Below are 15,601 nucleotides of genomic sequence, written 5' to 3'. Positions count from 1 at the left end.
CGTAATTCATTTAATTCATTTAAGGCATATTAAGCGTAAAAGGTGGTTAGGTTCCCACCATAAATTTACAATCTTTACGTTTTGATTTGGAACAGCAATAGTAATATTTACCTGTGAGTGCTTCATTCGATGTTTTCTGTAATACTGTTTTGTAAAATAAGTTTATCGCAAAGCAGGTATGTTTTACTTTCCATTTAAGAAAGTTTTTTGTCGCATATTAACTCTGGGTTTTAAACCCAGTCTTTTCAATTGTTTATAGTTTTCGCACTTCATTTCAAAGATCTTTCTATTGCAAATACGGTGCCGCCAAAGTATAGCTTAGTTAAATCATAGTCAAACTAAAGCGGGACGTATGCACATAATTTTCTATACACGGTCTGAAATTTTATCGTCCAGTCATAAAATGCGCTTTCTTCTAAGGTTGCATATGTTTAAATGCATTCTCTTTTAAGTTTCCTCAAAGCTAACATTATAAATTTAAATCTATATATATATATAAGAAAGTCGTGTTAGTTACACTATTTATAAATCAAGAACGGCTTTACCGATATGTTTGAAAATTGGTGAGTAGGTAGCTTAGAGCCAGGAGACGGACATAGGATACTATTTATTCTTTTTTTTTCGAATTTATGTCTTGAAGAGCTGCTTTTTATTTAACTTATCTATATATTAAGTTTTTTTATATATCCTCGCGAACGTTTCGCCGTCGACAGCTAGTACATATTAAAATTTGTGTACCTACTGCAATGTTTCGTTTTTAAATCTTGACGTTTTAGATTTAAGATCTCGTCTATAACTCGTAACATTATTCCCAAAACATATTAGAAAGTCTGAAGTTTTATTTCTTTGAGAATATATTAAAACCTTCATTGCCAACCGATCAAACTAATTTATATTGAACTGCCTGTCCCCGTCGGTTCCAAAAAAAAAACTTAATAAGTAGCGTATGTGTCCAGACCGTGTTCTACATGTGTGCCAAATTTCATTAAAATTCGTTAAGACCTTCCGCAGATACCTTTAATAATCCATCCATCTAAACTTTCGCATTTATATTATTACTAGCTGTCGCCCGCGTCTCCGTCAGCGCCGGTTTCAAAAAACCTAATAAGTAGCCTATGTATTCCAGACTATGTTCTACATGTGTGCCAAATTTCATCAAAATCCGCTCAGCTGTTCCGCAGACAGCTTGTAACATCCATACAACCAAACATTCGCATTAATAAAATTGATATTTATCTATCTTTCATTTACATTAAAAAATGTTATTTAATATCCCAAAATATTCTCGTCCATCATCAAACAAAACACACATTTCAAAAACTGATCATTTTATTAGCCATCCATTTAAACTTACGGATTTATAATATTAGTAAAGTCATATATCATATAAGTAGTAAACATAATTTTAAATATGCGATAGCTTTAATTATATTTTAACAATTGCATACGTTGTCTCTTATAAAAACTTTGTTAATATTTTTGATGATATAAATTTTTGTGTACTCATTGTAATTAAATGAACCTTAAATAAAATCGCGTCCATTACTCCGAAACGTAATTAAGTTACGCGACGGGACGTCGTGAATGTTACAAAGAAAACAGAATACCTTCAGTGCCATAAATATCTTAAAGTTTAACAAAACCATTATTAGTCGGTAATAGTGGTGACGTGTGACAATGGTGTGCCACTTTGTCGGTGCATTTCGAATCGCTTTTTGTCAGTTTTGTCGGTTCGATTTGATGACCACTTTGTTATACGTGGATTGACACGTCTTAATACATTGCAATTTTATATTTTATTTTTGAGTTTATGTTTTAACAATTATTCAAACTTTCGTGAGACATTATAATAAACTTATATAAAATGTGAACTGAGGGCCGCGTTCGCGAAATAATACCAGTCCCATTCACCCTTAAGAAGGGCCCCCAATGGGTTCGAAACTAGTCGGTGCCGCCACCGGACGAATATACGTGAGTGCTTAGCCGTTTTTATATAAGCTTAATTTTTTTAAACTTTATTTGAGGTACATTATCATTCAGTACCAAAGTGAAATTAATATTCAGATGGAAAGATAGTTTCAAAAAGTTCAAGATAATAAATATTATTTGTAATGTATTTATGTCTTCTAGTATAATAAAATGTAAGTGAAAGCATAACATTTATTTATACTTATAATAAAATTTCCAATGTGTTTTATATCAGATATTTAAAGGTAGGCAACGCATATGCAATTGCGTATGTCTATGGGCAACGGTCACTTCGCTATTTCAGCGATTTCAGGTGGCCTCTCGCACGTTTGCCACCTTATAATATATAAAAAAAAGGATCCTTATTTTTTTTACTTTTAATGATCAATCCGATTAGGTCGCACTATAAATAAATATTTTGCAGTCATGGGGTTCTTATAGTGGTTAAGATTTCATCATGTTTTTTTTGTTATCAAAATTGATTGTACGATGTAACGGATCACATTACATAAGGTTTTTTTACAAAAGAATTTAATAATTTCTGTTGTTACTACTTTGTTTTGCGAGTATCTTTGGCCGGGCTCCGAATACACGACGTCGAATCGTCGACGCGAGTCTTATTAGGACAAGTATAGCAACTACACGCATCCGTCATATAGAAAATCTCATCGTCTTTACTCATTGCAATCCTGAGAAACAGTTTGCGAGCGACTGAAAACAAAATGTCGGCGATGCGTGCCTTTATAAACCTATATAACGTCGCTTATGTCGCTTAGCGACAAAATTCGCCTAGTTTCGAATTTACATTGCCTTGTATACGTAGGGCTTAAATGAAACAACATTGGAGTAATAGAGTAAGCTTCGTTTTCTACTCTCACCCGCGACTGCGTACGCGCGGAAATAAAAAAAAAGTTATTAGTGGTCTATGTGTTCTTCCAGATTATTATCTACATATATGTTAAATTACAGCGAGATCCATGCAGCGCTTCTGGAGATATCTTCAAACATCCATCCATCCAACATTAGTTGTATATTTTTTCCTACAATATACGAGTATATGACTGTTATAACGGACAGGTCGAAACATAGTTTGGCAAACAAATTAATTAACGAGTGAAGTTAACATGATAACGTGAAGTAAGGGCCCGCAATACGATTTCGAAATGTACTTGTTGAGGTCAATATTACATGAAATGGATAAAGGTGTCTGCACATGGATAGGCGGTAGCGTTTTAAAATAGATTTAGATATACTGAAATTATTTATGTTTCGTGAGACATAATTATAAATAACACAATTTGGCGTTAAGTTTCCAGTCCTTCTTAACAGTGAGATTAATAGGAAAATATAATTTTTTTTATTTATTTTTAATGTCTTCCATACTGATTAAAAAAATTAATACAATATCTATAATCATCATTAAAAATTAGAGAGTAAAAGATGAAAAAAAAGATAAATGACATTTAAAAAATGGAATATCAAAAACAATTAATTCAAAATGCAGTCAGGCGTGGACGTAGGTTGCCACGCGCCACCCACGCAGTAAACTCCTGCGTCAGTTGAGCCGTCAGGGAATTTGTATCCACTGTTACACGTGACGATGCACGACCTGGAAAAAGGTACATATATGTTAGATGTTTTTGCCATTAGAAGTCAAACGTTACCGATATTTTATGTAACGTATAGAGCGTTGGTGGATCAGGGGTAAGCCCCCACCATGAATCAATATGTTTTTCGATTCAAGTATGTAGTACATTTATCCGACTTTGTAAAGAAATTCAAAGATATGTGTTAACCTGCAGTAGGCTACCGTGGTTTAATATGGTCTAGTCAACCCTAACTTAGGGTAGGTTCCGAGCCCCTGAGTGGTACGTATAGTGAACTGATGATACTAAGTAACAGTTATGACCTCGTGGAAATTAAATAAGATATTGCTATAAGTGCCCGAATTTTTTTTATTTAAAATAATAGCAGATTTTTTTTGGTAATTTACTGGTATTTTTTTTTACCATTCCAACTAAGCTCTAAGCTTGTGCTAGGACATGGTTTACGACAATAGTCGAATGTCGGGATTCGAACCTCCGACCTCGTGATCGGAAATTTGTACCTTTAACCATTAGGCTATTGACGCTTCGATGATCAAGATTTTTGTAATATCTTACGTGTTTAACTGCTTGTATACTTACAGTGTACTGCATAATCTCCTAGAGTTCTTTGGTAGATTAGGAGGCGCGAGACACTCATTTTTCTTCTCGCAATAGTTCCCATAGAAATCGTTGGTGCATTGACATAAATTCTTTGCAACGCAAGTACCACCGTTCTGACACTTTTGGTCACAGTTTGCTGTAATATGAAAGTATTAGTTAATATAAAGCTATGAGAAAACAAATCACTATAGTGATAAATTATCAAAAACTTAAAAAAATTGAATTTATATAAAACGTCGTGAGATATAATTGTAAACTAATGTGAATGGCATTAAATATTACTAATGTCTTTGAACGAAAAAATATTGAAGAATCCTGGTCTTTAAACTTAAAAACAAACTAAACTGCATGTTTTACAAAAACTTGTCTGTCGTAGTATTAAACATATAAAAAAAATCTACTTCTTATTAATATTATAAATGCGAATTTATTATACATCCTTATTTCTATAATTACATATAGTCTTAAATCTATGATATAAAATAAAATATTTTAAAAAAAAACGAATAATTCACTAAAATATGTTATTAAAAGGAGTCCCTATAGGCAAGGTATGTGAATGATTTTCTGGACTGTAAACTAAATAAAAGAGGCAACAGTTAAGATACTCCGTTGTCGGCCTATCTCTGAATAGCTGTGAAAATTTTAGGGGTCGGGTGTGGTATCACTCTAAAAATCCCGATGGCTTTGAAATAAGTCTGTGTTAACACCTGATTATTTTTAATTAATTTCTAATTCATAAAATCTTTAAAATAAGTCTTGGTAACTGCTTAATAGTCTAAACCATTTCAACTTAATGTAAACACGATTGGTACTCACAGTCTTGACACTGAGGCCCTTTATAAGCTGTGGGGCAAAGGCAAGTGTTAGGCAATCCACAAACACCCCCATTTAAACAGGGAAGATTGCATTCTGGTATACAGTCGCGAATAGCCGGCTGCCAGGCGCCTGCCACGCAGTGCATTTCCGCCACTTTACCTCCATCGGGGAATTTGTATCCATCCATACAAGTGACCGTACAAATCCTAGAAGTTATAAAGATTACGTCACTTAGGACCTTTGCTGTTTGCTTAATATTTTTTATTATTTGAAATATAAGGATAAAGAGCCTTAGAATAAATGTGCCCGGATTGTGCCGTATGTTGTCTCTGTCTACTCCTCTGGGCTACGTTATTCTAAAACGATTAGTTAATGCTCAACTCTCATTTATTTGTGCTCATGTTGAGTGGTATGGTATAAAATTTACACGGTCATAAATGTAGGAAACTAGTCCGAATTTTTGACAGTATTAGTTGAAATCATTCGACGCGAATGACGTGCTTTCGTTACAAAGTCCAGTGTCAGAATGAATAGTGAGGGGACATAAACGTCGACATTTTAGTAAGGCTAGTGCTGGGACAATACATTGCCACATTTTCGGCTTTTCTTCCTAACTTTAATTTTATACACATAAGAAAATGTGTATAAAATTTAATAAGGAATACTACAATACGTAATAACTTACTCGTTACTACACGTTCTGCGGGAATTCATAGGTAGATTTGGAAACACGAGACATGGCATCTCCAACTCTAAAAACAATAAAAGTTATCTTTAACATGCTTAATGCTTTAATATTTTATTTTAAAAAGTCTCTCATATATTACGAAACAATATGAATACTTTCCGTTAAATTTTTAGGGTTCCGTACCTCGAAAGGAAATAAAACGGTACCCTTATAGGACCACTTTGTTGTCCGTCCGTCATGGCCATTTTTAAATTAGATAGTCACAAAATTTTCAGGTATTAATTATTACTTACGTTTTAAAGATGGATCATTCTCGCTTAACCTGAAAAGTACAAAATGAATTAATTAACATAAAGGACATTAATGGATAATAAGAAGGTATGGACTGCTGATTACGTTGATTCGATTCTCGTCATTCAATCGTGAACTGTATGCTAGCATAACCTTGGAGCTTTATTATATACAAGACAAATATTAGTAAATTTTAAATAAGCATAGAATTTAAATTGTTATAAGGAGTAAAGAATCTGACAAAGAAAATTTTAGATATGAAGTATGACAGGAATAAGAAATGATAGACTATTGAGATTAAACACCAGCTGTCGCCTGCGACTCTGTACACGAGGAACAAAAAAAAATCTATGTGTTCTTCCAGACTATGTTCTACATCTATGTCAAATTTCAGCGAACATCCATCCGTTCAAACATTCGCAATTATAATATTAGTAAGAAGTAAGGTGGAAGTGGTTAAAGGAAGTATTTTACCCCTTTGGAATAGCAGCAGCAGCAGAACTAAGATAAATCCCACACAATATTACAAACGCGTATAAATTCATTTTTTGAATCTATAATTTATCGTCCTCAACTTTGAAGTTGCGGTTACTTCTGAATCTTGAAGTGAAATGCAGTATTATAAATACTAAATTTTATCTTTATTACGTTTGGATATTCCTGCAATCCAATCTTCTCCATATTTCTTATTATCAAATGTATACAGGATTCTCCAATGAATAAATCTTGCATTATCTATTTTTAAAGTATAAGATTTCATCCCATTACACTCTAGCTTTGCTTACGACTTCGTCTGTGTGAAATACTGTCATCGGGTAGCATATAAATTATTTACGCTATTTATTTCGCTTAAAATTAAAAAATACTAGTTGTTGACCGCGACTCCGTCTATGCGAAATAAAAAATAATAATAAGTAGCCTATGTGTTCTTCCAGACTATGTTCTACATGTCATATATCATATTTTTACAACATCGAATCGTGCATCAAATTTTTCATTAAAATCCGTTCAGCCTATCCGCAGATACCTTCAAACATCCATCTATCCATCCACTCAAACATTCCCATTAATTTTAGTATATTAGTAATATTACAACAAAACATATTAAACTTACAAAAATCGCCATAAACCTTACATAATCTCATATAATCTTTCATCCCCTATTCCCTATAGTTATTTTGCACCCTTGAGGGTAAAATTTTAACGAACTTTGAATGTCATATTCATTTGAATATTAGTCAAATAAACAGTCTAAAAAAAATATTTCTACTTTAAATTATTTCAAGCAAAGTCGCGTGAATGAGTAAACTAAATTAAACTATGTAAGTATAATTTCTTATCTTTTGTTGTGAATTGACCGGGTATATGATGACGTCTTGTAAGTTCAAATGTCGTGCAATTGTTTTTATCTTAAACTGTAAAATAACAGTATCGATTCTGAGTTCTTGTTTTACCCAAAAATAAACTGGAAAAACCTTTACTTACTTTTTGTTTGAAAATGCTTAAACTGGCCGCTCAATTAATTAATACATGATTCTATGCTAATATAATATGACTTGAACAAAGACCACTGGATTACTGGAGAATCTTCATTAGATTTTTTGTCATGCATTTCAATTGCTATCACACTTCGCACATATTGTTTACTTTTTTATATCATAAGGTAACAAACGAGCGAGCGAACCAACTGTTGCCCATAGATATACGCAATTGCATATATGCATTGCCTACCTTTAATCGATGGAGATGTACAGAATATTCTCCCTTCCCGTGTCATCTCATCCGAAAAATCAACTTTCACTTCCTATAATTTCCTTATAAGAAAAGGGTGGGAAGGGAGAGGACTAAAATTTGGCCGGGATGCACACTCATCAGACGAAACGTGGAATAGCTTCCACTTCACGCCTGTCTTCTGTGAGGTCGTGTTATTGCCAATTGAACCGGCCAATTCGTGCGAAAATGTTAAAGCGGGATCTAACACTGTTAAATATGAGTGGCAATACGAGTGTAAAATAAATTCTACCCGCTACCGCTTATGGATGTAACCTCGTCTTTACGTGTTCTCGCTAAACGACACACAATAGAGATGACCAGGCGTTAAAGTACATTCGTCATAACTGACGTCCAGTTACGACTTTGTTTACAAAATAATTTATAAAAGACTTTATGATTGTGTTAATTATATTTTTAAGTGTTAAATGAATTGCAAAGTTGGCTTTTGTTAAATTTTATTAAAATAATACAGCGGATATTTATTATGAAAGGTAAAGGTAGGTTTGTATATTGAACAAAGAAATTATAATTTACAGCTCAATTAATGCTGTTCATTTTTAGGTTTATAATTCGTATATTTTGTTTACGTTATTCGATTTTAAATAACGCCACAGTCATATTTTAAAATGTTGTATATTTTAAATTGTCGAATGTTTAAATGTATCGATGGATGGATATTTGTTAGAAGGTATCTCCGGAACGGCTTTACAGATCTTGATGAAATTTTGCATAGATGTAGACATAGCCTGGCAGAACACGTAGGCAACTTTTTAGGTTTTTTTTTTTAATTTCGCGCGTACGGAGTTGCACAGTTAATATTGCATAAATAATAAAAATATGTCATTATAAGGGAAAGAACGAAAATAAAGTATATCTTACTTCTTACTAATATTATAAATGCGAATTATTTATATGGATTGATTGATGTCTGTTAATATCTTCAGAAGAGATAAACGGATCTCGCTAAAATTTGGCATACATATAAGACATAGTCCGGAAGAACAACTATACGAGTATATATATTTAATGTTAAGTAAACTAGCTTCTTAATATGGGTTAGAATTATATTGCCATGTCAGATTTGATTAGAGTTTTAACTTTTTAATTAACCTTTAGGTTATATCACGTCAAAAGTTGTTATTAAATGTATTCCTTAGAAAGGTTACGGAGTGTAACTATATCAAGGTTTACCATAGCATTAACTTTGATGGATATTTAATTTCATATTAATGCAGCTAATCTCTGATTTCTAATTTCTTGTGTACCCTATCTAGTGATTTACCCAAATGTAACTATGTAGTCATTTATATAAAAAAAATAAATCCACTAACGCCAAGGGAAATATGAATCGAATTATACCTCATATTTTTTCATTGTTTACATGTTATTTGGAATTTACTCGTAAGATTCCACTGTTGGCAATATGTTTAAAACACACGGTTTTAGAGACAATGCAAGGTATGATAATAAGCTTAGTGTACAGGTGTTTGGGCCGTAGAAGCTCACGTTATTGTAATTCAAAACAAGCAAATGACTTTAGAAAAATACTTCCTCGAACAATAGAAGTCGCAAATTTTTTAATTTATCCTATTATTTAGAATTTTAACAATAGAATGTCATCTTTGTGTTCAAAGCAGATGATAATGATTATCCATTATTTTATTATAGTATGGCATTTTGAAACTATTCGACCTACAAGCGTTTTAGACCTAATTTCTATTATACAAACATTCCGTTTTATTAGGGTGACAATGCGTTGTGTCTATCACGGACAATTTTTTTATATTTGTTTAAAGTATAAAATTAAAGGTAATTAATTTACGAGTTAAGCATAAACACCATGTTACGAAATATCAATTTTATCAATAACTAGCAGTCGCCCGCGACTCCGTCTGCATGGAATTAAAAAAATAATAGTAGCCGATTGTAAGAACTACTGTACATGTTTATAAAATTTCATAAATATCGGTCTACTCGTTTCAGAGGTAACTAACATTGTGACACGTGATATTTACATTTGAGATATAACTAACTGTCTCCTGTGACACCGTTAACTTCGTATTAAAATTACTGAGCAGTCTGTGCACTATTCTCTATATTGTTATTAATCTATCTCTTCTCCGAATTTCAGACAGATCTATTTAACCGTTCCGTAGTAACAACCATCCATACATACAAACTATCAGGTTTAGTATGACTCATAATGTTTAAGTAAATTTAATTTAAAGATAATAATACTATTAGCGTATTGATCTCCGACAAAGAATTTCCCAGATCTTTATAGTAACATGAATATGTTATAGGACTTGTTAATAGATTTACGTGTGGCAAGCAGTGGGGACCGACCCTTACTTCGTTCCATTTGCACCTTTTTGTGTCGTAAAAATCTTCGAGCAATATTAACGTTATTTAACATCTCCAAAAGGCTGATGTAGATGTTCAAGTATGGAATACGTTATAACACAAAGATAGCTGTCGCCCGTGACTCCGTCTGCGCAGAATTAAAGAAAACATAATTGGTAGCTTATGTGTTCTTCTACTATTTATGTTTTTATTAATTCCGCGCCTACGGATTTGCGGCCCAAAACCAGACATACATATGTTTATTATGTCTCGGTTTTTTCTAAGAGAATTTGAGACATATGTGTTAAGTGCCAACAAAATTAATTTACCGAACAAAAAGATATAAAACAATATATAATATAAAACAAAACACAAATCAAAATAAGTATTCTCTGGAGTATTTAGTTGTGATTTATTAATGTAAAATATAATCTTTTATAAAGTTAAAAGCAAGGCTAAGGTAAGCTTACTGGCAACCGGTCGGAAGGCGATCGGACGGACGTACAGACCTTTTAACGGTTCCCCTTTAAATGGCCCACCCATTAAGATGACAGGATTACTTGTGGATTTTCATATTTTATATTCTGTTTACGATATTGCGAATAACATCAGTTAAATTCAAGAAGAAGCAAACGGATTAATAATTTGTTTCTTAAAAAAAAACTTGACTTATGGGAAAATTCGAATATCACCTCATCCTTCAAAATAATTACAGCCGTTAAAAGTATTCATTGAAATTGACATCTCACTTATATAGATGGATGTTTTTTTTGAAGATATCTCCAGAACGGCTCAACGGATTTTTATGATGTTTGGCATAGATATAGAACATAGTCTGGAAGAACACATAGGCATAGGTTTTTTAATTCTGAGCAGACGGAGTCGCGGGCGATTAATAATACATAGATAAAACCATACCAGCGAAAAAAATCGTTTTTCTGTTATAATGTTTCACTGTTAATTTTGATCGTCGAAACTTGCTAGAACGTAATTATTACAGGATTGACAAGAGGATGTTTTCCACGCGTACATGAGTTTGTTTTTATGTTTATATTGGTATGTGTGTAAATTCCATTGTGACGGCCTCAAACTTAAACAACTGACCGTGGGTTTCTGAGACTGATTTTTTTAAAACATATTGTTATCTCTGTTTTGTTGATAATAAAAGAGATGCATGTGTTTTATGCACGGACAAGATGTCTCAAGCAAGTACTTCGGCACAGAAAAAAAATTTAGTAGCCTATGTGTTCTTCCAGACTATGTTCTACATCTATGACAAATATCAGCGAAATCCATGCTACCTTTTTGGAGATACCTTCAAAATAACACCCATCCAAACATTCGCATTTATGATATTAGTAAGAAGTAAGATTTGATCCAAGAGGTGCCACAAATGACATGAGTAATTGCATCAAAAGATATTTAAAATAAGCGAAATTAGTCCGAATCTTATTCGCACATTTTTTACATCAACGTATTATGTATGGTTAGTTAACGCATTTTTCAATGTGTATTAAAAAACCCTACTCTTATCGGTTAACAAAGAAAATAAGAATTTGTCACCTGCTTCTCATGTTGGAGTTAAAAGAAATATCAAATAGCTTTTTACATAAACTTCTTTAGCCTTTGTCGGCTTTGACTTCTTGTAAATATTTCCCCATGTAAACTGTAACTGCAACATGACATTTAGTAATTTTCTGGAATATGAAATGATCATTTATAAATGTCACCGTAAGTAATAAAAAAAGACATTTCGTTAATTAAAGCCGATCCTTTGCGTAAATATAACAATGCTATTTCGTAACCTAAACGGGATATCATTCTTTATATCTTAACGATATCCGGACAGGATAAGTCCGGTTGTAATTATTGCCGGTACAAATGATCTACGTGGAATTGACGTCAATTAAACATAATTATATACTGACAATGTGTAACAAAAGAAAAAGTATTCGTTTGAATGTAATCGCGAATGTGTAGTGGAGCATATCATTGTGGTGACTTCTCGGAAGACATATACAGACTTTAAACTTTAGTTTTGTTATTATGTTAAATCTTACTAATATTATAAATGCGTCATCAATCAGTCTTTCCCAAAGTGTATCAAGTTGCGGGTTGTAGTAAAAGTTTCGTTAAGAATTCTCCGTTAATATACATATATAGGTCACAATAATTAATTAATTTAGAAGTTATAGTGGTTTTTAAATGTGTAAATATTTGTTCTCAAAGTGGGCAGAAGACAAAATAAGTTTGGGAACCACTGGTTAAGATGGATGTTAATTAGTAGCTATGCCTAGAACGGTTACATGGATCTCGCTGAAATTTGGCATATGTTAAACATAGTTTGGAAAAACACACAGAGGCAACTAATTAAGTTTTTTTAAGTACTCGCGGGCGACAACTAGTCTTATGAATTTTGTATAAAATAACGTTGAAATTTTTAGGAATTTGTTGAAAAATTTATTTAAAATCATAGAAATTTTATTTTAAGAAATGCTGTAAAAAATATTTTATTTTTATTTTTTGAGACTTAACAGTTTTTCTTCAATCAATTCAATCAATCTTTAATTCAGAATCCGTCAGGATTGACAGCCTAGAATATTTGCGATACGCAACTTTGTTACGTCATTGATAAAGCATGTCCAAATTTGAAGGAAAAAGAATTTCTTGGTGTACTTAACGGCCCGTAGAGGCGCCGCGCAAATTTTAACACTGTCGATGACGTTCTGAATTCTCATAATATTCGTGATAGGCCCTCTGGTTGATTATGACTATAGGTACGTTATAGTACATCTTTCGCAATATCAGCCACCCTAACTAATAAAGCATTGATGTAAGCATACTCTTAAGACGAATCCCACTGTTTGGGGTAAAGTTATGTCTTGGGGTTGTTTTACGATCAATTTTGTTTTACAGTTGGTATAAGGAATGGGGGAGCGTTGGTCAAAGTTTGTTGTCTGCATATCTATTTTATTTATATGCGTTTGACATTTTTAAAATTCTACTGTTTAGGCCAAACACAAGTATTTTGGTGTAATGGTTTAATTAGCGAAATACAGAGTTGCAAAATAGACAAATTAATCGTTGCGCGTATGCATCGGCGGTCGAAAGCGGAAAACCAAGTGACGTTTCGTGCCACCGCACGTCGGTTCGCACCGGTAGTGGTGTTGCCCGCACCTCAGGCGCGAACACTATAATGAAAATAATGAATAGTTTACTACTAAGATTTAGTTGAATTTGGTTAATAAGAGTAGCTTTTAACACACAAAACAATATATATATATAGAATAATATATATATATATATATATATATATATATATATATATATATATATATATATATATATATATATATATATATATATATATATATATATATATAGTATAGAAGTCATATATATACACATACATATATATATATATATAACAACATGTTACTTTCATACTAAGTCGCGGTCAACCCCTAGTATATTATAAAAGCGACAGATACACATTTATACTTTTAAATAATACAGAAAACTATATATCTTTACTTCAATCTTAAATGAAAAAAAAAAAAAACATGTAAGTCGCATGCCCCAACTATTTCCGTTTCAAGATTTTATAACATCTCATCAGAGCGAGGGTTTTATATTATTTCCCAAGGTGTAATTTGTGTGCGCCCCTCATTCAAAGACATAGAAATGCAGCAAAAAATAACCACCTACCCAGCCACCGTGTCCAATTTGAACTAGTGAAAAATGAACCTTTATTATCCTTACTAAATTGTAGGACAGGCCCCTACCACGATATTCTCATCACGATTTAATATAGATATTTTGATATATTTTTTAACTCGATTGTATTTTAATATCACGATACATTCATAAGCGATTTCCAAAAAGAATGCATACATTTGTAACAAAAACAAAGTGATCCTATAAGGGTTCCGTTTTTTTTATATGAGGTACGGAACCCTAAAAAGAAACAAGGTTTGTTTTCTTAAATGTTTTGGTAACACACTTCAAGCGCATAATATATTTTATTTCATGCAAATAAATGATAGTATATTGTTCTCTTAATATTCCTTAATTTGACAATAGCACTAATCATGGGTTTCTGACACCAAAATCTCCGTTTGAAACATATTTTTATCTCAATTTTATCAAAAATAATGAAAGGGATGACGATATATTTCATATAGACACTTTAGTCTTAGAAACTAACGGTAGTTATTATAAAAAAAGGTCTTGACAGACAGACGGACGAACAACAAAATGATGCTATTAGTGTTCCGTAGTTTTCCTATGAGGTACGGAACCCTAAAACAATAATTTCCGTTGCTATTGCTTTGGTAACGAATGCATCATCATCGATGAATGGAAGCAACCTACATAAATACAAACAAACAAAATTACTCTCATGTCAGTCGGATTCTGTCATCAAATACCATGTTCATATTCGTGAATGATTCAGAAATGAAACAAATAGTAGGGGTCCCGTGGGGACCAGGGCCAGACATCGTAACTTTACGATTTCAAGTTTACTGCAGCGGCCCTGCAACGGCGGGGAAAAAATAAATTGGAAACCAACGCCCTCATGATAGTGGAGATACATTTTACGATTCCAAGACTACAGGCCCTCTTGCACAGTCTAATTATAGGCCATACTCGCATTTCGTCTACAACACAATAAATAAGACACCATAAATCAATTAATCACAAAGAAATTTACTTTTATTCACAAATTGTTATGAGAACTAAGCGTGCATCGTAATATAGCGTTTCAAAGGTACTAGTTTTTATTTTTGTTTCATTATGTTTAAACTTTTTTGCACATTGTACAAAATTCGATCATGGAAGTGATTTCATGTTTATTAAGACGCAGGGATCTTGCTTACTAATATTATATAATCGAATGTATGGATTGATGGATGTTTGTTAGAAGGTATAAAAACGGCGCGTTGGAGCGTCGGTGGCTCAGTGGTCAAGCACTTGACTTGCAATCTGCAGGTCCTGAGTTCGAATCCCGCAATGTACCAACGTGTTTTTCGATTTCCGATTTACATTTGTACATTTATCCGACATATAATTCGCATTCATAATATTAGTAAGGTCGTAGTAAAAATTACGCTCGTCTTTTATTTCTAATATTAGCAGAGTTGATAATATCCGAAGATTCCTACGTATTTTACAATGTAGGCGAAAGGCAAAAGCATTGCAATCCTTGATTCTATTTTTAGTCTATACAAAATGGTTGATATTATGGTGTATCGTAAAATGGTTTTTAAGTAAAATTTATCTTATCATTTTTAACGTATTTACCGAGCATTCATGATTTGCTAAGCGGCTTACGGACGCTGACTCTTAAACTGTTTATTATATTTTATTGCATAAAAGATTATTTTATAAGCTATCCATTTCATGCGATCTGATGTCAGGAAAGTTGCAAATCCGATGATGAAAATAATGTTCATTTTAGCACTTTAAAAAGATCAACAAACAATCTGGTTTCTTGATATTTTAAGTTAAA

At 32.6% G+C, this 15,601-nt stretch overlaps 2 protein-coding genes across 3 annotated transcripts in view; one reads left to right on the top strand and one right to left on the bottom strand.

Annotated features, from left to right (window-relative positions):
* LOC106118620 (protein Wnt-4) overlaps nucleotides 1-15,601 on the top strand; it is a 67,242-nt gene that overhangs the window by 31,892 nt on the left and 19,749 nt on the right. The gene's annotated exons all lie outside the window — the stretch shown is intronic.
* Nucleotides 3,328-6,555, bottom strand: LOC106118621 (von Willebrand factor D and EGF domain-containing protein). Its single transcript, NM_001312735.1, is given in 6 exon segments — nucleotides 3,328-3,577; nucleotides 4,155-4,311; nucleotides 4,995-5,200; nucleotides 5,680-5,746; nucleotides 5,976-6,004; nucleotides 6,448-6,555. Coding segments are annotated over 6 exon segments (651 nt in total). The 5' UTR covers nucleotides 6,519-6,555; the 3' UTR covers nucleotides 3,328-3,456.

Source organism: Papilio xuthus, unplaced genomic scaffold (assembly GCF_000836235.2).
Source record: "Papilio xuthus unplaced genomic scaffold, Pxut_1.1 DF827570.1, whole genome shotgun sequence".
NCBI classification, from domain to species: Eukaryota; Metazoa; Arthropoda; class Insecta; order Lepidoptera; family Papilionidae; genus Papilio; species Papilio xuthus.
This window is presented reverse-complemented; position numbering and strand designations above follow the sequence as displayed.